General features: G+C 40.0%; 1 protein-coding gene across 4 annotated transcripts in view; it reads right to left on the bottom strand.

Annotated features, from left to right (window-relative positions):
• The window catches only part of MEIS1 (Meis homeobox 1), a 147,818-nt gene that overhangs the window by 22,053 nt on the left and 99,731 nt on the right, over positions 1-26,034 (bottom strand). For all 4 annotated transcript variants that reach the window (XM_040224055.1, XM_040224054.1, XM_040224058.1 and 1 more), the window contains one exon: positions 4,382-4,458. In XM_040224055.1, the coding sequence (XP_040079989.1) occupies positions 4,382-4,458 (77 nt within the window). The remainder of the gene's footprint in view (positions 1-4,381; positions 4,459-26,034) is intronic.

The raw sequence follows: 26,034 nt of genomic DNA, 5'->3' as shown, positions 1-26,034 counted from the left end.
ATCAACCCTGGGATTTCTTTGGAAGGAATGATGCTAAAGCTGAAGCTCCAGTACTTTGGCCACCTCTTGTGAAGAGTTGACTCATTGGAAAAGACTCTGATGCTGGGAGGGATTGGGGGCAGGAGGAGAAGTGGACAACCGAGGATGAGATGGCTGGATGGCATCACGGACTCGATGGACGTGAGTCTGAGTGAACTCCAGGAGATGGTGATGGACAGGGAGGCCTGGCGTGCTGCGATTCATGGAGTCACAAAGAGTCGGACACGACTGAGCGACTGAACTGAACTGACACTCATATTTTCAATATAAAAGAATAAAGTTGGTGTATTCAGGAGAGAAAAGAACCTAGAATTGACATTGTGCATATGTGTGTTTGTTTTCTTCAAAGTTCTACCTTCATATGAAAAGGTCTACATAACCATCTAATCTAAGAATTTAAGAAGTTTCCACTTAAATGACAGTCAACATATTAGTAATAGTTTTACGCTGATATAACTGAAGTATTTATTGCAACCACAACAACAATGAAACAACAAAAAGACAAAGGCATCAAATGCTATTATTTATCATTTTTGGCTCAAAACATAATTGGGAGTGAGAGAGAAAAGGAAGAAGATACATACATTTATAGCACACATTATTAATATATTTTAAAAATTATTATGCTTTAAGTCAAAGTCTACCATAACATGCTAATAGAAATATTTAGGCAATTAGTTATGGAGGTTGATTTTTTTAAAAAACATGCAGTTACCTCAAATGGCTGGATAATTTAGGTAAAATAGTTTTACCCAAATTATTTGCATAATTGCCTCAATTCTCAAAAAAGTCTTGGCATAGATTTTTGCTACAATGTCTCATCTAATAAATGTCACATTCCATCCCAGAGCCCAATTCCTACAAAGGGCTAGTACCAACCATTTTACGATTTCTCCTCTCTGTTTGTACTCTGATACATAGACCAAACATACAAGTTAAAAGTTATTTCTTTTAATCCAAATTTTCTCTTAATGAATCAAATCTGTCTTGTTTTACATTTAAATTCTCCCTGTGATCCCCTCTCCCCACCAAATCCCATCTGCTTTGTCCTTGGTCAGCCAAGGCAGGTAGTATATATTACTTATGTCAATTCAATTAAAAAGGGGCAAAATTAGTTCAGCGAGGGAATGAAAGAATTATTACAATGAATCAAACTTTTCTCATCTCATTTTTCTGTCAAAATCTAACTTCAAGCTGCATCGGCCAGGGTTTCTATGACAAGCTAACAACTCGACATGAGTTTATATTTTTCACATTCATATTTGTATTTCAATACATTATGTTGCTGCCAATAATTATGACTGATCTACACCCAAACTGCCCTTCAGCATTTTATTAAATGTCTTCAATAGTGACTCATAGTTTGTACAAAATGTACATGTGTGTTAACAAGTCTTAAAATATCCAAAAAGGAAGACACACAATTTTAAATGTTGTGCCTAAATGAAGTGAAAGGGAAATGCTAAAATACTTATGAAGTGTTTTTTTTTTAAATTATTATTTCCAGAGTGAGGTAATGTGGGCTTGACATTCCAATATGGGAAAAGGCTCTCAAAAAAACTCTGTATAATTTTTTTATTATGATAAAGAAAAATGAACCCCACTTTGTAGTTGTGTTATTTCATCTTCAAGTCTGCTATCATCATTTAAGATTCTCTCGCATCTTGGGTTTCAATACAGTGCCATCTGGGTTTCCCCATTTTTGCCTCATATTTGCAACTCAAAGTCCAGAGAAAAAGAAATCAGTTATCCGTTCCATAAAAGGAGAAGGTATGGATGAAAAGTAATACACCGTTAAAAATTCAAATTAAACATGGGAATGTCATTATTCACCGAATTTAAGAGAAACAACTTCTCTAACAAATTTCAGCTACTGGAGGGGAATTTCTCTACCACAGTAGCCCTCAGTCTTTTGTCACCAGGGACCCATTTGGTGGAAGACAATTTTCCACAGACTGGTCAGCAGCGGGTGGTTTCAGGACGACTCAAGCACAGGCGGGTCTGAGCTCCTGTGAGAATCTAATGCCTCCGCTGATATGACAGGAGGTGGAACTCAGGTGGTAATGCGAGAGATGGGGAGCGGCTGTAAATACAGCTTGGCTCACTCACCATCTCTCACTTGCTGCTGTGTGGTTTGGTTTCTAACAGAGGCTGAGGATCCTTCGTCCACCACAAAGCTGTTGTAGAGTTGAAACAGTTGCCAAATGTGAAGCACTGAAGTGCCAGCAGAGGTCACTTCTAACTTCATACAGAAGCAGAGAGCACATGCACAGTATATGGGGCCAGGTGAGAAGAGAATTGGGTTTACATCCCAGGTTATAAGGAAAAGTGATTTTCAAGTTATGTGCCTGTGCAGAATTGAATATCATAGTGAAGTTTAGGGTAGAGTCTGCATCTATGTTGAAAAATTATTATCTGGTACGTATGATAACTTCTTAAAGTCCTTATTTTTCCTTCTGAATCACAAAACCGAGGAAGTCCGACTGTGATTACTGTGCAGAGAATCTATGAAAAGACAGCCGTGTCCGGCTCTGTGCCACAGGAATGTCTGCCTGCCCTAGCACCCAGAGGAAATATCCCATGAAGCTGTCTACCTGTAACAAGCAGCTTGTATTGGAATCTGTTCTCTGGTAACAATGTTTGTGCATAGAGTTTTCTAGCAACACTGAAGAGGAAGAGAGATTGCGTGCATGATAGCTCACCTGAATGGGCAGCGTGTTGCCTTCCTTAATGAGAGCTGGCCCAGCCACTTCTTGGCCCTCAAAGGGGATCATTTCCCAGAGAAATAAATCTGTACAGCCTCCATTGTATTCAAATTGCCTCCACATCAGTTTAACTTTTAAAATATGTAGGAATTTAGGTGCGCATGCAAAATGGATAGTCTGCCCTATAATACTGTCCAGAACAATTTGAAAGACAGAGTTCAAGTATGCAGTATCAAGAATCTTGAAAAGTAAGATACAGCTGCAGGTAAAAAGAGGCAAGCAAAAAACCCGCAGCAGCCACAAGACTCCCAGTAACATGCTCAGGTATAGTATGTCTTCTGTCGGTTCCTGATCCACTTGACTAAAAGGGCTGCAAAAATTGATCTCCCAAGGCTGCCATAAGGTCACAGAAATTGATAACCCTTACAAGCAATGCTTCTATGGGTCTGTCTGTGTCTTGAAGATAGTGCACTTTGTAAATTAATCCTCCAAAGGCAAATATATTGTAAGTAGCTTGTTATCTCTAAAATACTAAATTGAAGAATACATGGGATTATATTGACAGAAATTACATTTTCTGTAATGGGGCTTAATATATCTGAAATCTCTCCCAAAGGCTCCCAGGCTCTCTAACAGAGAAGAGTCTGTTAATGTAGGTGCAATGGACATCAGGAACAAACGTATTCACCAAAATGGATTAGGCCATGTAATCAGAGATTCTGTAATATTAATCTTTGACACTTATTGAACAGAAAGAAACACATCTGTCTGCAGACTGGCATTCTCAGGTCTCCTTTTTCCCCGATCAGGCTTTGGGCCTTTTCTGCATTTTACTTCAAAGAGGATAAGGTTTCCCCATCATAAACACTAATCTAAAAATATTGGGACAATTAATTAGATACACTTAGTTTTAAAGGAGATCAGATTTCGATACCCTTCAAATATGACACTAGCTCTGGGTGATTATATGAACCTGGCTTTCCGCACAATCACAAAGGGTAATAAATCATACTTCCTCAAAGGCTGTTTGCCACACTGCTATACATTAAGTCAGAATATTGTTGGCTATCCTTGGTACATAATCTCAGCTTCTCTCCCAAATCAGGAATTCATACATTTACTTAGAAACAGTATTACACACCCTGAGATCCATCAAGTTTTGAACAGCTTCAAAGTAGAAACACTTTTTTTTTTTTCTTTTTTCCATAGGGAGATAAGAAGGACAGAGTGTCCATCCTGGAATGCACAGTCTAACAAATTCTCAGTGAGCTTAGTTATTCAGCGAATTTAAAATCTAACAGATGTGATAGTAGTTTCTTGTTTCATAGAAACAAGGATATTACTCTTTCTATTGATCATCCTTAAAGATAAAAAAAAAGTGAGACATTTACATAGCCACAGCTAAATGCATTAAACATTTTTACTATGCCTAAAATTTGTCAATTTATAAAGGAGGTGTAAAACAGTACGGTGTTTTCTTTTCTAATCTAGTAAGTGCTCTGGCTCATCTGTGTTCTCTCCTTTGGATCAACAAGCCACCAGGGAAAACTGGGTGTGTCTTCTTAATGCAAAACAAGAGCTGCAGGTTGCCAGAGGGGAAAGCAGATTGTGTGTAAACACAAAGCCAAATTACTTACCAATTGTTCACTTGAAGGATGGTGAGTCCCGTGTCTTGTGCCAACTGCTTTTTCTGTTCTTCAGAAGGGTAAGGGTGCTGAAAGAGGACAAAAAGGATAGGTGTATACCTGTATGCTCCGAACACACAATGTGCACATCACAACAGGTGCAACGCTAGGTGCAAGGGATTCAATAATAAACACATATGCTCTGTTAAAAAAATATATATATATGTGTACATCAGGCAATTTGAGGCGATCTTGTCAATAACTTAAATGTCTGCTGAGGTCTATAATTAAAGGTAAAAATGCTGAGGTGTGTCACTCTTATTAATGGAATACTACATCATCTAATTAATGGCAGTAAAAGACCAGCCAATTACAAAGATTAGTGAAGTGTATAAATAGCTACTTAGGATACTTGCAGAACCTTGATACTGAGTTTATTCTTTAACAGGTTTACTTGTTACAAACACAGAAAGTTCAATAGGATCTTCCTTGTATTTTATAGGATTCAAATAACAAATCCTTTTTGACCATACAATATTTGTGTACCACCTTGACATAATATTTTTCTAGAACCACAGATTTCTAAAGCTGACCATTTGACCAACAAGCTCAGCCTCGGCCCCCAGAAACTAAGCACTTTGTTAGCATCACATTCTCCTCTCAAAAAAACACACCATGTTGCTGGATACCAATATCAAAGTTGCTGCTGCTGCTGTTAAGTCGCTTTAATCGTGTCCAACTGTGTGCAACCGCATAGAGGGCAGCCCACCAGACTCCTCTGTCCCTGGGATTCTCCAGGCAAGAATACTGGAGTGGGTTGCCATTTCCTTCTCCAATGCATGAAAGTGAAAAGTGAAAGTGAAGGTGCTCAGTTGTGTCCAACTCTTCAAGATTCCATGGACTATAGCCCACCAAGCTCCTCTGTCCATGGCTCTCCAGGCAGGAGTATTGGAGTGGGTTGCCATTGCCTTCTCCATATCAAAGTTGAAGTGGGTGTATTAAAAAAAAAAAAAAAAAAACACCATTCATTTCAACTCTTCTGTAAAGCACAACCAAATGAAATTCTACCAAAGTTGGTTCCCTATCTGAATGTCAACATACTCTAGGATTCTGAACACAGGCCAATGTAGTAAGGTCAAAGACCAGAACATTTTGCGTGCAAAGAACAAGTCTCAGGAGTTAAGAGTGAACAAAAAATATTACATGATTAGATAATAAAATGGAATCCATACTTCTTGTAAAAATGTTTAGAATTCTACTAAGATTAGTTTTGGCACAGGTACTTTCTATTTAATAGTCAACTATATCTAAGTTTGAAATATACATTTCTAAAGCCTGGGAGAGAAACTGAGGACAGCTTCTATTAGAAGCTATTTCCATCTATTTGAGACACTGGCTATTTTGAACACTGCACCCCAATAAACTCTCCCAACATAAAAACTGTCCTGATAGTCAACCTTCTATTCTCTATACGAACGGGAAAGGGCACCCCAACTCTCCATTTTACTGTATGTGCCATCAGAAATTAAATTCTGGTCTATTGAATGTTAATTAACTTAGCTTTCAATCTTATTAATAATGTCCGATTAGATGCTTAGAAGTCTCGTTAATGACCACTTCAATGCTCTTATATATAAGTTTAAATATGTTCTATATCTATACACATGGGATTCTTTTGTGGCAAGCAGAGATGTAGCCATTTTTCCCATAAGCATTGTGACTTGATTGTCACTTAATCAATAAATACACAATTAGAATAAGGCTTTGCTTTCATGGAATATAGTGCCGCTCTCTTAAGAGCTTCGAGTATATTACAGACAAAGTGGTAATTAATCCCCATTATATCCCTTTGAGGGACATAAATGAAATCTGTTGTCCCTTCTGTTTCACAGGTGAGGACACTGGCCAGGGGCTGGCACGATCGGCAGCGACATGACCCAAGCATATTTCCTGCTTTCCATCCAGCATCTAAGCCTCCTCATGACAGGAGGGTGTGGCAAGGCCTTTCAGAATCTCCATTCCTGTCCCCCTTCAAGAACCTCCAGAATACTCACCTTGCCTGCAAGACTCACCACCATCCAGCCCCACCCACCTCCCAGATGGTATCCTCTCTCCTCACCCCACCTCACCTTCTGTTCAGCCATCTTCTGTTCTTCCAACACACCAAGTAGGTGCCTACTCACAAGTTCCTACTCCAATGTCACTGTGAAGTCTCAGCTCAAATGCCAAGCCCTCCCCTCCCCACTCTCCACCAGCCCTCCTTATCATTCTCACACCATTCTCCCAGCTTTATCCTCACAAAAGCAAGCATCACACTCAGAAACACCCATTCTGATTATTTCTTTCCTTGGTCATGTGTCTTTTCCCAATCATTTAGCATCTCAAACACCCTCAACTTTCTCATTCACCATCCTTAAAGCCCAGACCTTCACATAAAGGAAACCAGTAAATATTGATGAGACAAAAGAATGGCTCTAACTTGCCATGATACACAGATACTCTCCACTAAAATGCAACATCAAAATGTGTGATAAGATTTTTTTTCAAAGCCCATAGGAAGTATAAACATTCCAATCCAAGATCCACAGTACTACTTTTCTTACTTCATTCCTAAAAGCAATAGCTACCCACTCTTTTCAAAGCAAAGTATATCACCTCCATAATCGGTGAAGATCATAGATGACAATCACCCTACTCACCAGGATGCCAGTCATCACAAGCAAAATCTCATGATTGAACACTGACCTAAAAGCAATTCACTGCCCCAAGGTTTAAAACACGACTCCTGTTGCATAAATATTTGCCACACAGTACAAGCCAAATGAATCTTATCCTCTGAATTGAAGAGCGAATACTAGTTCTAGGGCTTCCCACGTGGGACAATAGTAAAGAATCCCTACCAATGCAGGAGATTCAGGAGACATGGGTTTGATCCCTGGGTCGGGAAGATCTCCTGGAGTAGGAAATGGCAACCCACTCCAGTATTTTTGCCTGGGAAATTACAAGGGCAGAGGAGCCTGGTGGGCTACAGTCTATGCAGTTGCATAGAGTTGAACACAACTGAGCACAAAGCACATACACATACATATAGTAGGTCTACATCTATACTAGCTGAAAAACTACATAGTTATATATGACCCTGCTAGATTGTATGAATTACACTGCTATTCACTAACTATGAGACTTTGAACAACAGACAACTTTTCCTTGATTGTATCATCTGGGAGTTCTCCAGGCTAGCAATTCTTAAGTAATAAAAGCCCATCTGAAATATGCAAATTTTAGCATCTAGCTGTTGGTACTATTCGCTATATAGGGTTGTATACTGATGTACGTAAGTCATTTCCAATCTGTAACATCTTCTATAATATAATTTGCTTCCAGTTTTGCCAGGTCTTCTTTCAGTGATTTTCGAAAGAATTAATAAACATGTCAATGGTCCCTCTTCACTACAGCTGAATGGTAACACCTTTTGCCCTGTCTTGTTAGTTGTGTTTTAATCTTATGACCAGAACTGTATAAAAATTAATATTTATGCCATTTACCTTTAGTTACTTTGAAAATTGAGAACTGTCACAGTCATTTATTTGTGCTGTGTTTTCAAGAGTATTTTTGCATGCTTGTTTGTGAGCAAATTTTACATAAATTCTTAGAAAGCAAAAGAGATTCACATTTTATTTATGCAAGGGGTGTCAGGAAAATTTTCTTTGGATCTTTAAAGTCACCTGAATCATTATAGCTTCAAAGAGCAATCTATGGCCTGCAAATTGTCAGCGCAAATTTAGATTGTTTCCTTACATCGTGCAGTTTCTGATTTCATAATTTAAATATCATAAAATGAGAAAGTTCAACCCTTTTATTTTCCCCTCTGTCACTTTTCATGTGATCTGATTTTAAGTAATTGGAACAAACTGTGCCTAATTTCATGCAGCATAATTGCCAGGCAGCCTCAAGCTATGGAGACCCAGCACTCTGTCTCCATTAAACAATTTTCAGTTGTTCAGGATATATTTTTTAATAGAAATGAATGAGCCTGGATGAAATTAAATATCATAATAATCTAGTCATTGTTAAGGGAAAAAAGAGGTATCAACAAAATTCCTAAACCTTTGTCTATGGTAGACAACTGGATATTTTTCTTTTTCTGATAGTTCTTGGACCTAGTGTCCCACAGACTTTCCACTCCCTGAAAAAATAAAAATCCATAATTGCTAGAATCACATGAAAGCCACGGCTTCAGGTAGTTAATCCACACTCAGCCAAAAATTCACAAAAAAGGAGGCTTTTAAACTGAAATCCAATATGTTTAACTATCTTAAATCCTAATGATCTTTACTAGATAAGCGTTTTCTGGACAGTCTGAGTTACCCCTTTGTAGACTTAAAAAGAAAAAATGACTTGACAAAAATCCCACATGCCACAGGCAAGGCTGCTGTGAAAACATTCAAAGCCCAGTTTGCACTCTGCCCATAGGGCTAGGGAGACCATGAGAAGGGCAAAGGTAGATGTCATGTTACAAAAGAGAGGAGGAGTGCCATTTTAGGAAGAAAATAGAAAATTTATTTCAAACCATTGCAACCACAGGGCTAGGCCCCTCTTGCCATTTTCCTGAACACCTTTGCTATTATGGCATCTAACTAGCAAGGACGCTGGTTGAAGAAAGATCAGTGGGTTCTCGTGAAGGAAAGAGGGATTGCACTTGCCAGATACACCAACCATCCTAATCACTGTGGGATATCAAAGCAAATTTGACCACAGTCCAATAGACAGTGACGGGAGACCTCTCCTTTGTTGTGTACATTAGCTTCCTGCCATTATCTCTTAAAAGCTTAATTATTTGCAAACAATTGATCAAGATGGGAATTTGAGAAAGGATATGCAAGGGCCACTGGGAGAACTGCAACGCATTAAGAGAGCAAACAAAATTACTTCAGATCTTACAATAAGAATTAACGATTGAGACGGGAGAGTGAAGCAGGGCAGTAGCTGCAAGGCTTCTTTCTGGAGTGTTTCCCATTTGATCTGCATTAACACCTCAGGAATGAGTGAAAGCCATAAAACAGTGATTATGTACGGGTAAAGCTGACCCTCCCTTCCAACATTAAACCTGCACACATGTATTAGGCTGGCTTCCCTGGAGAGAGCAGAGCTGCTGGACTCAGAGGGAAAACAAGTGGCTTGTGGGCAGTGGAACCCGAGCTAAAGGAGAGAACTCCCTCAATGACCATCCTGATTTCAATAATCAACACCCTGACTTCTTTCCCATCTCCTGCTGAAATAGATACCACTTGCCACTCTTCCTATGTTTCTGGAACTGCAGTGTGGCTTCTAATAATGACCTCGGATAGCAGTGATGGCTCAATAACCCCATCAAAGAATAAAATGATCCCCAGAGTATGTGTCCTGTGTAGTAGAAATAGAGGTTGTCTGGAAAAAAAAATCTAAAAATAGCTTACATAAAAATTAAGTCTGAACTGTCCTTTTACCAGAGAGAGAGGATAGAAAGTGACAGGAAGAAAATGGCAACTCTCTAAAGAAAGTTATCTCTGTCCAATTCCAATCTTGTGGTTGAGATGAGAATAGGGAAGAGGTCCTGATGTTGGTTATCTGGTATTTACAAATTTACAATACACTGGAAGAAAACATTTCTTTAAACAATCTAGCCCACTCTGAGATGCGCGTTAATGGGAAAAGAAACTCTTCAGCACACACAGATGGAAAATGTCCAGCCTTCTATCTTAACGATATCCTTGACCAAATGTACTCCTTTCATCAAATCTTCCACCCCTGACTGCAAATGTGGATGCCAAGACAGTGATGAACTTTATCTTATCTACCCTGGTAACCAAGTTTCAATAATGCTCCCTCCCTCACTGCCTTGCCCACTCTAACAGCTCATTGTAATGGCAGCAGAAAATTTGAAAATAATCCTGTACAGAGCTCACTGGTGAGATAATGGAAAGCTACGCTGCCCCTTCTCAAGCCTCAGATTAGTAATTTCTTGTGACACAGAACTGCCTCTCCACCGAAACTGCAAAACAGCTATAACAAAGCAATAGAGGTGGAAGCAATTTTCAAGCAAAATGTTACATGCTATACTTTAAAAGGTATGGGAATAGGTACCAGGGGAGCTGAATCTAACAGGAGGAATTATGGCAACTGTCCAATATCACCCTTATCAAGGCAATGTTCTGTTGCTTGGCTGAATATGTTGGAAGAACAATTTCGGAACTTCTTTTATCCCTTTTTCTCCCGCCCTTTGCCTCCTCCACAGCCAAGTTTAATGCATTAATATAAATTGACCTTGAGCTAAACTCTGGTATGTGATGGAGAGATACTCCCTTTAAAGAAGAAGAAAAAAAAAAAAAAACCTACCATATGGCTCTTAACCATTGTATCTCTGTGTTCTTTTAAAACTTCTACTGAGTTCTTGTCACTAAGGGAATACTGTAGATCTAAATTAAAATAACCAGCTATGTATGTGACCTCTAAGAGCAGAAGCAGAGGCTTGTTAACCAAATATATTTGTATTTGTTTAACGTCATCTTTTTTTGCCTATAAAAACTTCTGCCACTTTAAATAAACTTGCAGCCATTTTCCTCTTTTGCACTGACTATGAATAGCTTATACTGTGACAATTACATTGATCTAGGATACTTCTTTCCTTTAAAAAAATCCATAATGCTTCCCTATTGTCTTTCAGCTTTATGAATTAGTTTTACTGTTTCAGTGAATGCTTTTTTGTCTTCTGACTGCACATTATCAAAGAGACACTTTGTGCCTCCCATTTGCATTACAAAAGCAGAATACCGTGCAGTGGAAGAGCAGAGCCTGAATGCATAGCAGTTGAGTCCTGCATCCTCACACGGGCTGAAATCAAAAGAAGAACGGTGGTGGGGTCCGGACTGGCTAAGAAGCCAAAAATGTTTGGAACATCATCAGTGAAGTTACAGGATTTCAACTTGCTTTCTTAATTCTCAACCAACGGTCCCAGATTGCCTAGTTGCTCAGACTGTGTTCAGCACTGGCTTTTTCCGAAGCCCAGTCGAGCCATTTTCCAGACAAACCCTCCAATTTCTTGTCTATCCAGCAGTGGTTATAAGAAGTTGCTAGTAGGAAGTGTGCAAGCAGGAAGGTCAGGTAGGAATCTCTAAACTTGATCTTATCACATGAAAATGACATGGGTGTGGAAGGAAAAATTGAACACTGGATAGTATTTAATAACAGTCTTCAGTTTTGCACTAATGAGACTATACAATACACAGCAGTGAAAACGTTGTTATAGAGTTAATTATAAGAGGCTAATACTACAATGCATTCCCTGTCTCATCTATCTGGTCTTTTAATTTCTTATAAATATCCATCAAACATAAAATAAAAACATCACATAGAAAAAAAAACCATACTACATTAGACTACATTCATAATCCTCTGAATTGGGAACTTTTTTTAAGTTGCTTGCAACTCTATTATAATAACCGTGTTTAAGATCTATTCTTCAGTAGCTATAGATATGTTCCAGGAGTATTTTTAAATATATGCATTAAAGATATAAAATTTAGACTCTAAATTAGCAATTACTTATATCCTTCTAAAAGTATTAAAATTCATGAAGAGTGCTGAAATTATTTTGAACAGATATGATTATTAATGAATCTCCTGAATATTGATTCTCTTAGTAGGAAACCATAGCTATAAAAGGAAACACAGAAAAACCTATAAGAAAAACAGGGTAAGAGGAGTAGGGGATGGGGGTAGGGGTGGGAATAGGGGAGAAAACATGCTTCTTTTGTGTGTCCTTTTTGAATCACTTTAAATAACAGCTCATTTGAACACTTCCAGATTGTCAGTAGGACATATGCATTACCCAGATATACTCTTATAACCCTAGGAGTGGGGACTATGCTCAGTTCCACTGTACAGATGAGAAAGCTGAGGCTTGGCTAGGTCCCAAAACGTGCACAAAGGTTCACAGCTACACAGATCTGGAGCCAGGTCGGCCTCCCTCTGAGTTTCTCCACTTGGCTACATTTTCACTGATGATTCTTTCCCATCTCTCCATTCCCTTTTTAAGCTAAACATTGTAAAACCAAAAACATATTCTAATGGAACATGAACAAAGTTCCCCATTGTGGTGAGTGGTGACTGTTTCTCTGCAGTTTTAATAGTCTAGATCCAGGGAGAGTTGCCTCCTTCCTCCCCTCCACTCCCAGCTCGCATTGCCACTGCTTCTGCCTTGCAGGCAAATATCAAGGGGCAGGGAAGGAGCTATGAGGTGGCAGTTAGTTCATCAGGACCCTTCCCCATATTTTCCCTCCAGCATCCATCCAAAGGGACTTGATTAAATAGCAGCTTAGTAGTATTAGTAAGAGTGATCGAAGCAGTAATGGCAACATACATTAAGAAGTAAGGATGTGACAGGCAGTGTTTCAAATCCTTCACATGCATGAACTCACTTCATCTCCACAAAACATTCTAAGAGAGGCTCGATTATTATACCCATTTTACAGATGAAGAAACTGGAGTACCAAAAGGACAAATAACTTTCTCTTCACACAGTCTGTAATAGAGCTGGGATTTGAAACTTGGTGATACCATACAATTTGAGAAAATTCACTTCCAAATTATTTTTGTTTTCTAAATGCTGGGTGGAGCCAATCCACTCATTTCTGATGAGCTAATCATGAATATATAGATGATGAATACTACTCATTTTATAAAGAAGCTATTATCTTAATGTGTATGGGTCTACACCTCAGTTCTGTTAATGGAAGTAATAGGAAATTTTGTTACAAGATACAAAACTCAATGGAAACTAATACATCCATCACTTTATTCATTCTTCTCGTGTTGCTTATAAACATAAGAATGAGGGTAGGTTATATACAAGAACACTTTAAAGATTATAGAAATAAATGCCTGCTCTTCCATCCAACTGCATTACAATATGCCTTAAATTGTCTGCTTTGAAATTAATTGTGTGTTTTTCTACCAATTACTTTCATTTTGTATGTTATTCTTAATCAAATATGAGTTAAATTACATTTGGAACCATTTCATTTTAGTAGAATACTAATAAAAACACAGGAATGCTATTGCCATTTACAAGGCAACCAGCCCAGTGCTGTGCCCAATAAATATTTGTTGTATAAATGAATGAGTGCTATTGAAATTAGGAGAAGGCAATGGCACCCCACTCCAGTACTCTTGCCTGGAAAATCCCATGGACAGAGGAGCCTGGTGGGCTGCAGTCCATGGGTCGCAAAGAGTCGGACACGACTGAGCAACTTCACTTTCATTTTTCACTTTCCTGCATTGGAGAAGGAAATGGCAACCCACTCCAGTGTTCTTGCCTGGAGTATCCCAGGGACGAGGGAGCCTGGTGGGCTTCCGTCTATGGGGTTGCACAGAGTCAGACACAACTGAAGTGACTTAGCATAGCATAGCATAGCATATTGAAGTTAGAGACACCCAAAATGCGTCAACTAGCATTTATAAATAGAAGACTTCAGATAAACATCAGAAGACTAGCAGCCCCATTCAACAACTGTTCATCCTTCTCACTCAGTTCTACAAATCCCAAAAGCAGTGTAGATTTTATTTATTTAACTGACATTTTTATAATGCTTACACTGTGCCAGGCAATGTTCTCAGTACTTTACAAGTATTTACTTGTTTAATCCTTCTAATAAGTCTATGAGGTCAGTGTGTTTACCCTGAAGTTACAGATGGGGAAACTGAGGTGCAGTTTAAGTTACACGCAAATAGGAGGAAGTTGGGATTTGACCCTAAGAAACCTAGTTCTTCATTCCTGGGTTATTCTGTTTGTCTTTCTTAGCATGTACAAATTCCCTTGAAGTTTCTTCAAAACCCACTCTATGTTGTTTTGGGTTTACATGTTGCAAAAGTTCCCTTCCCACCCTCCAACTGCAATGTAATAAAATTCAAGTTCTCCATCTCATAGGACTGAAGAAAGAATAGAGAAGTCTATTTCGACATACAAGCCTTCCCCAAGAATTTCACTGTAATAAATAAAACAATGGCACACCATCCTAGACCACTTTTCTGAAAAGAAAGTTCATGACCAGTTTATAAAATAAACTTCAATAAAGTAAGGATCTTTTCCAAACTATATACAGCTCATCTCCACTATTGCTGAGCGTGCCAGCTACAAGGAGACCTAGCCCCAACCCGAAGAACACTTTTCCACTTTAAAAATCAGAGCAAAAGAGTTTTGAAACCATGAAGAGAAAAGACCAGGAAGATGAAATACAACGATAACACTTGGAACTAGTCTGTTGACAGTCGTCATTATTGCCTTTACGGACACTTTGTCCAGCATTAAATATTGAGGAAAAACACTTGTAGAAAGAATAAAGTATCCATAAGTGAGAAACAAAACCAGTGCACTTGTTGAGAAGATGTCTTGAGAGAGAGAAAGAGAAAGCTAGGGAGAGAGATGGAGAATTCGTGCTGCTCCCAATATGACTAAAGACCCCTGGAACTGGTACTCATTCTCTAGTGCTAATTTTCCCACTTAAATTACAGTGATGGTGTAGCCTCATCTCATTAGAGATCATTGTCCCCAGTAGACAGTTGTGTTTATGGGGGACTCTGGCTGTTCCACACCTGCTGATCAGGTTGCTATGTGATCAAGGCTGCATACAAACAGCAGACTCGAGCTTGCTGGACTGCGACTGATGAGCCCAGGCTAATTCAGGGGTGATTATGTAGTTTACTGGACCACTAAACCTCTTTAAGCTTGTAATTACTGCCTATTTGAGTAAAGAACATTCAAAAGCAATTCACTGCATCATGCCTGCCACAGCTGGAAGCAGGCTGCCAGCAGTCTGTGGGGACATTAAAATCTACAGGGACGTGGATTGAAGCCCAGCTAGCAGACACTGTCAGCGGCACCCGCAGCCAAGTCTGTGCACATTCCCGCTCACCTCTCCTGACCAAGCTTACCATTAAAGGTGCCATGAAAACTACAGAACAGCCATAAAGATGACAAATAACGGACTGAAATGATACAAACTACATTTTAATGATTTCCCCCCTTTTGTAAAGCTAAAATCGAAAACGTCTTTTCACAATGCCAAAGAGAGAAAAAGCATATGCTTTACATAACACACACCACTGAGATTTGCCATGCATTTGGTAAAAGTTCTATCCAAAAAAATACCAACTTGAAAACAAAATGCCCACCTTTTAGGCTTTCTAAAAGAACTGGGATGTACTGTCATCTGAGATCTCTTCCACCCACTTAGCTGTCGTGTTTATTACCTTAGCTGGAAAAATATTGTTTAGCTAGTGGATTGATATTTTCAAAGATCACGTGTAGATTTCTGCTGTTAATGAATTAAAATGCTGTTCAGACACCTGAGTGAAATTTACTTTCAGGAGTCAGAGAAGATTTCAGGGGAAAAAAATGTATCAGTATTTATCAATGTTCTGGTTTTCTTTTGCTGACACCTTAACAACTGTAGTTCTTTTGTACAACAAAAGTGTAAAACATGCTCTGCATTGCTGTGGATATAATTAATACTTGTCTCTAAGTAACAAAAAAAAAAAAAGACTGGAACCTAATGAAGGAGGATTAAGTTAATTTCTTTTTTAGCTAACAGTTTCCTGTCTCTCAAAATGCAGCCCTTGGTGAATATAATGTTCAGGGAAGGAAAATTAAGCTTTTTATTTCACTAAAATCTCCACTTTGGAATATTGATATTAAAATATTAAGATGATGTTTATTCTTTAAAAGTATGTAAATTTGGTATTAAATAAAGCCACAGAAATCCTTTCTGACTACTTCATCCAAAGTCCACAGATTCAGGGGGTTTATGTATTATCTACACATCATTCCTATTAATATTCATTAGGTGAGTCTGCTTGCATTTTTATAAGCTGTGAGAGAGGCAAAGAAACAACCAGAATTCTTTAACACACAGGCATTATCAATTCAATGTATGCCAAATAGCAGAGCACCCTAATCTGAAGTTAAGATTCTAACACAATATACCTTTGCTTAGCTAATTTTTATGAAAACTCTTTCCCCTTTACCCACTGTAGTCTAAGCTATTTAATTATCTCTATTCTCTGTAACATATACTTCAATTTTTAATTTAAGAGATTATTCAGCACTATACTTTATCTTGGTTAGCAATAAAACTCTTACCTTGCAATCAAACTAAAGAGAATTTCCCTTTAAGGAAAAAAAAAAAAAAAAAACTAAAAACTTTAAATTGTCTTAGTAATAAGATTACCTTTATCTTTATGAACCTTTTAAAGCAAACCCCTTTTAACTCCCCAAAGCATTTATTGATGTGAATTCACTGTCTGTCTCCAGAGTGGATTACAGAGGAGGGAAGAGTCTTAGTCAAAATTTGGGCAGATCCCCAGTATTTGTTTCCCAAATTATGCTTCCTCGGCCATGCAGTCTACCTGGACAGGGAAATGCTGACAGGGCTGTGGATGTTTTTCTGTGGCATTCTCAAAGAGCCCACAGACGTTCCTGGAGCATCTTAGATGAGTGGGATAAAGAGTTGGACCTTTCACCAACAAGATGGCAAGATAAAGGGGACAGAAATAAAGGTACTCAAAGTTAACGGGGAATGTAAACTGGGACAACCACTACAGAAAACAGTATGATGCTGCTGCTGCCGCTGCTAAGTCGCTTCAGTAGTGTCCAACTCTGTGCGACCCCATAGACGGCAGCCCACCAGGCTCCCCCGTCCCTGGGATTCTCCAGGCAAGAACACTGGAGTGGGTTGCCATTGCCTTCTCCAATGCATGAAAGTGAAAATTTAAAGTGAAGTCACTCAGTCGTGTCTGACTCTTAGTGACCCCGTGGACTGCAGCCCACCAGGCTCCTCCATCCATGGGATTTTCCAGGCAAGAGGACTGGAGTGGGGTGCCATTGCCTTCTCCATAGAGGATCCTTAAAAACTAAAAAATGGCACCGCCAGGTGATCCAGCAATTCCACTCGTGAGTCTATATCCAGAAAAAAAACAAAAATTCTACTCCAAAAAGATACATGCATGCCAATGTTCATAGCAGCACTATTTACAATAGTCAAGACATTGAAGCAACCCAACTGCCCATCAACAGGTTGACTTAAGAGGATGGATGTGTATATATACATATATATATTGGAACGTTACTCTGTCAGAAAAAATAATGAAATCCTGCCATTTGCAGCAATCATGGATGGACTTAGAGAGTATTATGCTTAGTGAAAGACAAATATACTATATGATATAACTTATGTGTGAAAAAATAATACAAGGACTTTCCTGGTGGTCCAGTGGCTGACTCTGTGCTCCCAATGCAAAGGCCTGGGGTTCAATTCCTGGTCAGGGAACCAGATCCCACATGCTACAACTAAGACCCGGAGCAGTCAAATAAATAAATAAATATTTTAAAAATAATAATACAAACAAATCTATACATAAAACAGAAACACACTCACAGATATATTAATAGAAAACAAACTTATGGTTACCAAAAGGGGAGGAGGGACAAATTAGGAGTATGGGATTACCAGATACAAACTCTTCTATATGAAACAGATAAGCAACAGGATTTACTGTATAGCACAGGAAGTTATACCCAATATCTTGTAATAAACTACAATGGAATATAATCTGATAAAAAACAAACTAACAAAAAAAAAGTTAACAGCCAGTCTGAAGTGGTTTTTTTTAAGCTATGCGTTTGGGTGAGCTTTTATGTCCTCTATATTTGTATAACACTTCACATTTTCAAAGACCTTTATTATATTTCATGAAATTTGAGTCTTACACTTACTTGGTCAGGTTGACAGCATGGGTAAAGCTGCCTCCTTTTATAGACGAAAAAATAAAACTCAGAGTGCACACGTGGCAGGTTATATAGCAGGAAGTTGTGGCTCACAGGCCTGGAGCTCAGGCTCTAACTTCTCAATCTAGTTCTCTTTACACTCTTATGAAGCTCAAAGTTAATCTTGTAATGATAAGATAAAGAACTGGAGCCATGTTTTTCAGAAAGCTACCACGAGTTGGCCTCTACAATGAAAGCTAACATGGGTCCAGCCTCTGTTTTACTGTGTAAACATGCACTGGTCTATACACAAAGGGTGAAACAAAAACTCAGACTAAAATCAGATAAAGCAGAACATCTTTCAAAATGACTGTCATCATTTCTAACAAAATGTACATACATAATCTAAGTAGTGCTAAAAGGTCTTGAATAATGGCATTTGTCCCTTCTACAACAGGCTTTGGGAAAGAGAAATTTCAGTTGGTAAACAATCTGCCCACAATGCAGGAGACCTTGGTTTGATCCCTGGGTCAGGAAGATCCACTGGAGAAGGGATAGGCTACTCACTCTGGTATTCTTGGGCTTCCCTTGTGGCTCAGCGGGTAAAGAATCCACCTGCAATGTGGGAGACCTGGTTCGATCCCTGGGTTGGGAAGGTCCCCTGGAGAAGAGAAAGGCTACCCACTTCAGTATTCTGACCTGGAGAATTCCAAGGACTATATAGTCCATGGGTCACAAAGAGTTGGACATGGCTGAGCAACTTTCACTTCACTACCCAACAACTAAGTAGTTTGTTTCTCTTTGAAACAACTAGACAATCTTATTTTATTTAATGTGTCTTTCCTTGCCATTTCATGTGTGATGTGAGGTTGCTAATAACATATACAAGAGGCTTAATTTCCCCTACTCCTAGAAGTCTTCCTAGGAGGACCTGGGCCTGTGTAGAGAGCCATTAACCTGGGCAGGTCAGGGGAGTGCTCCTCAAGTCCATTTCTGCTTCAGTGATGTGGTTATACATTGACAAACAGCAAATCTAAATGAAAACATTTTAAGAGTTATTGGTTTCAAGAGGTGCCATTAGGTATACCGATTGAGCTAGATAACTGAAGCTCAAGTCCTGAGGAACCCACACGAACTGGGTGACCTTGATCAAGGCATTTCAAGTCTCTGAGCCTCAGCCTCCTCATCAGTGAAAATGAGGATGACAAAACCAGCAGGGGTCAAATGACACAACAGACACTGAATCGCTTGGCATAGTGGCTGGCCCGGATGGAGGGCTTAGTAAAGCGTAGATAAATTTGACATGCAAGGTCATGCAAGGTTGCAAGTTTGGGCTAATCTAACTAAACATACTATATATAAATAATTTTTTTTTCTCAGTTTGTAGGGAAGAAGGTCTGACTAGGTAATCCTTGAAATTTATTTTTCTAGTGTTTGTTAGGTTTTAATGTTTTCTTACAATTCTCTTTATTAAGATAATCACTTCTAAGATATCTAAAGACAGGGCAGCTTCAAAGGCAGTCACACAGGGCCCCCCACACAAAAAAGCCCCATGTCTGTTTTCATTTGCTGGTATTGCCATCTTGAAGTTCTTCATAAGCCTTCTGGAAGCCCTGCATTTTCAATGTATACAGTTTATATGGAGGATGTATGCATTCTCTAGAAATCCTGTAGTAGGTACTGATAGAAGAAGGGAGGCCACATTTTCCCTATCAGATGTTTTATATGCAGCTACAACCCCCTTGAATTTATTTGAACTTCAAACAGAAGTGAACAAATAATTACTATATTCATACTAAACAAGTGTAATAAAAGAAAACACTAAGTAGGTGAGACATTGTAGATGTGTTCAGGCCTCAGACAGAAGAGTAAGGACGCTCAAACGACCCTCTGGTGGCCTGCAAGGGTTCACGCACTTCTGTAAGCGCCTAAGCCACCCTTGGGGACAAACTGAGTCACTGAGAAAATATTCCATAATATCAAGTCTATGGGGGAAAAAATCAATAATCTGGAACCTTCAAGGTGTGAGGCCCATTCTGGCTCACTGGATATAGGGGCATTGGGAGCCTTTGTCTTTTGGTGGCTGGGAGTCAGAGGTGGCAGTTCGCCCACCTTCCTTGGCAGGGGATGAGCGTCACATTTGGCAGAAAAGTGTGCTCTCGAGAAAAGGGAGCAGAGAATCTTTTGGCCTGGGCTTCAGCTAGGCTAGATCAAGAGTGAGAACTCACCCTTGCATGCCAACCAAATGCCACTGTAATTAAAAACAAACCTTTGGAAATAAAAGTATCTAGAAATTCTTTCAGTTCCAGCACATTCACAACAGGATCTCATCAATAGTTACGATTAATTCATTTGGTCATAGGTTTCTGGAGGTTGGAGATGGGGTGGTGCTGTCATTTTATTTTCTCAGCCTGCTTAAACAGAATTCTGCTTTTTGTTTAAGGAGGTCCAGATAAATAGATAAATAGGCAAACTAAAGAGAAAAATGTATGTAATAAGGCATAAAGTTTCAGAAACCTCTAGCATATTCAAATCTGTACCTTATATAAAATCTTCTAAGGTGGCAGCCCTGATTTTTTTTAAATGCAAAATTCTGTCATTCAGATGATGCCAAATGATGAACTCGAGTATTATATGAGTATATTTTGTTTAATGGCTTCATTTATTTTAATAACAAAGGGAAACTAGATTTTACAGATGAAAGCTTTTTTTTCCCCCATGGCTCCAATGCAACCGGGATTTTAAAAATCCGTGATGTTAACCAATATGTGATAATGGCTACACTCAGGAGCCCTACTTCATACCACTTTATGCAGTGGAAATCTACACAGAGTAACTACCGCTAGAGTACCACAAATTTAAGAAGGCACGATTGGGTCTTATGATTGTTCATGTCTTTCCTCTGAATGGTTACATGTTCAGTAAAGCGTCAGCTGTGGAATTACTGAAGCAATGGGATTAACTCACTAAAGATTTATTATAAATGAGGCAGGAAGGTGCTGCTCATGTGATTTCGAGGATAAGAAAATAATTGCATAAACCTCTTTTTCCTCTGTTCAGAAATCTGCCTACGGGGTTTAATATTTTGTTGAGAATCAAAAAAATAAATCACAGCAAGTAACTTCAGTTTAATTCTTGTCTGATTTCTTCATTACACTGGATATCTATAATGAATCAGGACACCGGGAGCTCATCAAAATCAGTTCCCATGGGAACAAAAGGCACACCACCTCAGAACCTCCCTGTCAGCCCCTAAAACATGCTCATTTATTCAAAATCTCTGGCTACTTTCAGAAAAGAAAGAGAGAGAGGAAAGAGAAAGAACGAAAGAAAGAGAAGGAAGAATGGAAGGAAAGAAGAGGAGGAGGGAAGGGAAGGAGCGAGGGAGGTATTTGACCCATTAAACATGCTGGTGAGATGATACAAAGCAAAAGTCTGAAGTGTTTTTTTACCGAGAGCCATACCTTGAAACTCTAGAACACAACAGAAGCAATTCACCAGCCACACACAGGATGTAGAGTGATTTTGCGGACACTGTAGTGGCCTAAGATGGCAGCTCGTGATTAATAGCTGCGTCATCCTTGGCCCCGCTGCAGTCAGGCCTGGGGTCTGATCCTGACACACAGAGCCTTCGTCTGCAGCCAATCAGCAGATGTAAGCACACAGGCTCTGTCAGGTTGACATATCATGCCTTCAACGATGTCAGCGAGTATTAATGTTCAATTATCTGTCCTAGAAATGACCCACGCCTTTATGCATTGTGTGGCTGCGCACATGGCACTCTGGTGATCCTAAAGACAAGGGCAGAGATGCCCGCAGTAAACCAGCTACCGGGAGTTGGCTTTCCGACGTTGTCATGACATTGCCTTGCAGTGCGCAATAGGAGATTTATTCTTAGATTTTTTTCCTGAACCATATTTGAAAAACCAATAAGCCATCCATCCATCTATCTATCTTCTTTCAGTATGTCCGCATGCCAGTAGTCCTTTCTATTTAAACAGCAACCCTTCACATGAGTCATCAGTGACTAGCCAATTGCACTGAGCCAATTGTTTTTTATATACGACAATGAGCTGCTCATTATGTGTGGGGTGCTGTGTTATTTCATGAAACCAGGTGTATTTCATTTACCATCAAAACAAAATGACAATAGTAGATGCTTCTGGAGTGATGTCAAGATCAATTCAACTTCAACTCGCAAATCTAAAGGAATCTATTCAAGCCAGCCACCCTTCCTGTCCACTATTAAAGATTAGGCCTCTGGCAGAGGCATGATTTAAAAAGCATACCTGATACTGTTTTACTTGTTAACCTTTACAGTTTTGCTCCAGTGTTTTAAAATACTGTGTTGATTTGTTGTAGTTAAATTTAAAATCCTCCTTTCTCACATATCATGGGAAGAAAAGAAATTTTATCTTAGTAGACAGCTGCATTTGCATGGTTTTTGTTGAACTCAGGTTCAAAGGTTATCAATAACAAGTTTGCAAACTTCTCATACAACCAGCACTGAAAGATAATGTACAGTAATTGCATGATAACTTCCTCCAAAACTGAGATAAAGCCTTTAATGCAATCTCAAGTTCACCAACCTGTACATGATAGTAAGAACTTAAGTAGTTCATATTGCAACTCAACAAATCTGCCCCATGAGACAAATTTTTAAAGAATAGAAAATGCAATTATTTTTCCTGTGGAAAACCACTAAAAATCATTATTTTGCCTTAACTTTACCATGTGAAAAGCAAGCTGATGGTGAAACGTATCTATGAAAAGTCTAGCCAGTCACAGTGTGGTGACTTGGTCACAGTGTGGTGTCTTGTTATTTCAATTTATACATGTACTCTCAACTGCACTGTGAGAGTCCTTTTATCTTCTTTACTCTTTCTTTTTTTTTCCTTTTCTTGGTCTGTCTACTCTGTTCCCAACAGCAATTTTTTCCAAATGACTCCCACTCTCTTCTAGCTCCCAATCCTACTCCTGGGACACTTAGCAGTTGACTTTGCCTCCTGGTCTGCTAACAGAACTAGGAGGGCAAGAGTACCCCAAACCCATCTCTTGTGTATTTCTAAACTTCCCTGCCCTCATCTTCCTCTCCTGGTTCTCTGCTGCTGCTACTGCTGCTAAGTCACCTCAGTCGTGTCCAACTCCGTGCGACCCCACAGACAGCAGCCCACCAGGCTCCGCCATCCCTGGGATTCTCCAGGCAAGAACACTGGAGTGGGTTGCCATTTCCTTCTCCAATGCATGAAAGTGAAAAGGGAAAGTGAAGTCACTCAGTCATGTCGGACTCTTTGCAACCCCATGGACTGCAGCCCACAGGCTCCTCCGTCCATGGGATTCTCCAGGCAAGAGTACTGGAGTGGGGTGCCATTGCCTTCTCCGCTCCTGGTTCGCACTTGGTGCTAAGTCCACGCTCTCAGATGCCATCCCATCACTCTCCCCACTAACCCTCTACTGCCAACTTGCTCTTGATCCTTGCTACATTAATCAGTTCTTTTCTACATTTATCTTCAAAAGTTCCTGCTCTATTGCCTAAGTAATTAATTAGGCTGGGGCTTTAACAAATTACATGGAACACAGTAGCAATTCCATGAAAGACAGCTGTATGCTATGTGTAAAGTTCAAATCTTCCTCCTCCTAAATATTAAAAAAAGAGAGAAACTTTTCCCTCTTGTTATCACTTCCTCCTGCTCCTGCCCAAATTGTAACCCTTTGTATATTACCCCTTAATCAATTGCAAGCCTCTACTGTCACATTGCCCATATGCCCCAGAATACAGCTTCTTTCTCTTCCAAAGGCCTGAAACAGGTCTTTCAAAGGTCACTGGTGATCTCCTCATCCCCATACCAGGAACTTTTCTAGTCTTTCTACTTCTCAGGGTTTGATTGCCTCTATATTGAAACTTTGCTCTTGCATTTGGTCAATAAATATCATCAAGCATCTCTCTTATGGCTCTGAAGATACAGAGGTGAAAGAGTCAATCATCTTATTTATGAGGGAGGCAGTTCATAAATAAACAGTCACCATGACAAGTATTCTCTATCAGATGACCATCAAGGTGCTATGGATCTGGAGGCAGGGGCCATTTTCCTTTCTCCTGGAAAGAACCAGCAATGGCTTCTCCAAGCTGTGACATCTGAGATAAGATGTTAAGGATGCAACAAAAAGGGTGAAGTAGAAAAGGGGTCATGGAGGTTCCAGATGAGGAAACAGCACGTGCCAGAGTGCAGAGTGCAGGACCACTTAGCATCTGTTGGGGATAAGCACGGGTAGAAAGGGGGAAAGAGGAGCCTGAGTGCTCAGTGGGTCAGTGTCTGACTTCAAGAGCCCTTGAATGGCAGGCTGAGGATGTTGTATCCTAAGGACTGCTGCTGCTGCTGCTGCTAAGTCACTTCAGTCGTGTCGGACTCTGTGCGACCCCATAGACAGCAGCCCACCAGGCTCCCCCATCCCCAGGATTCTCCAGGCATGAACACTGGAGTGGGTTGCCATTTCCTTCTCCAATGCATGAAAGTGAAAAGTGAAAGTGAAGTCAGTCATGTCTGACTCTTAGCGACCCCATGGACTGCAGCCTACCAGGCTCCTCCGTCCATGGGAGTTTCCAGGCAAGAGTACTGGAGTGGGGTGCCATTGCCTTCTTCATCCTAAGGACAATGGGGAGATATTACAAGATTTCAAGTAGGGGTGAGATCTGGCTCAGAAAAATCACTCAACTGGCAAAATGGGGGTTGCTTATAAGGAATCAATTTTAACAATTGTCATTGATTAGAGGCAGGGAGGCTGATTAGGGAAATGGGTAAGCAGAAGACAAGGAGGCTATGGCAGCGGGACCAGACAAGGATAAGAGAATGGAGATGTGTCTAGGAGGGAGAATTAATGGAACTCAGGGAGTAAGCAACTATCTGTGAAGCGGGGAAAAGAGGAAACCTTCAGGGCTGACTCTGAGGCTCCTTCCTGGAGCTCTTGGATCCATGGTGATGCTGTTAGCTGGGATGAGGATGACAGAAAGGGGAGACAGTTTGGGACCATGATGGGTTCTATTTGGGAATCAACTCTGACCTTCTCATCATTGGACCTTCCTTCCTTTTCTTAGAATTAATGTACTGGAGCTAGAAGGGTCCCCAGAGATGACTGCAGGCCACCTCCACTTTGGACAGACCTCTTGCCTGCCCCTCTGTCTCTTTCTCTAGTTTTTCCTCCAGACAGCCTTTAAAGCGAGGCATTGCCTGAATTCTGCTCCCTTTCTCTCTCCGTGCTCTCTGGGTCCATGATTCATCTCCATCTCTAGCTTTGGTGGAGGATACACTAAGCCTTGTGCTCTCACCAAAGCCACAGCCATCCCATTTCCAACTACTGACCACACAACTCAAGAGGATGTGCCACCATCACTAGAATCACAGGTACCCCATGCTGAACTCCCCACCCTCCCCTAAAACGAGTTCCTCCTTCTAACTTTCCTTCTTCCCTGGAAGAGACTCCAGCTCCGGAACTGCCAGCGTGAAACAGGGAAATCACCTTTGAATGTCTTCTGTACCAAATGTCTCCCCATGAGTGGTTATGAAAACAGGCCTGAGAGTCAGATGGGTTGGAGTTAAAATCCAGTCCCTGCTTCTCGCCATGCCACTGCAGGCAAGTTGTTTAATCTCTCCAAATCTTGATTTCCTTAACAGTAAAATAGAGCCACTAGGAAGCTCTCCTTTAGAGGATCCTTTGTGGGAATTTGGTGAGATAAAACATGGAAGTGCTTAGCAAGGCCTACCATGGTGGGGGCTGGGTAGGGGAAGTCTGCCCCAGCCTGGAAGAACATTTTATTCACTGATATTATTTAGAATGGCCAGTGCATGGTGATAATAATAAACAGACTGAC

Source organism: Oryx dammah, unplaced genomic scaffold (assembly GCF_014754425.2).
Source record: "Oryx dammah isolate SB20612 unplaced genomic scaffold, SCBI_Odam_1.1 HiC_scaffold_25, whole genome shotgun sequence".
Lineage (NCBI taxonomy): Eukaryota > Metazoa > Chordata > Mammalia > Artiodactyla > Bovidae > Oryx > Oryx dammah.
This window is presented reverse-complemented; position numbering and strand designations above follow the sequence as displayed.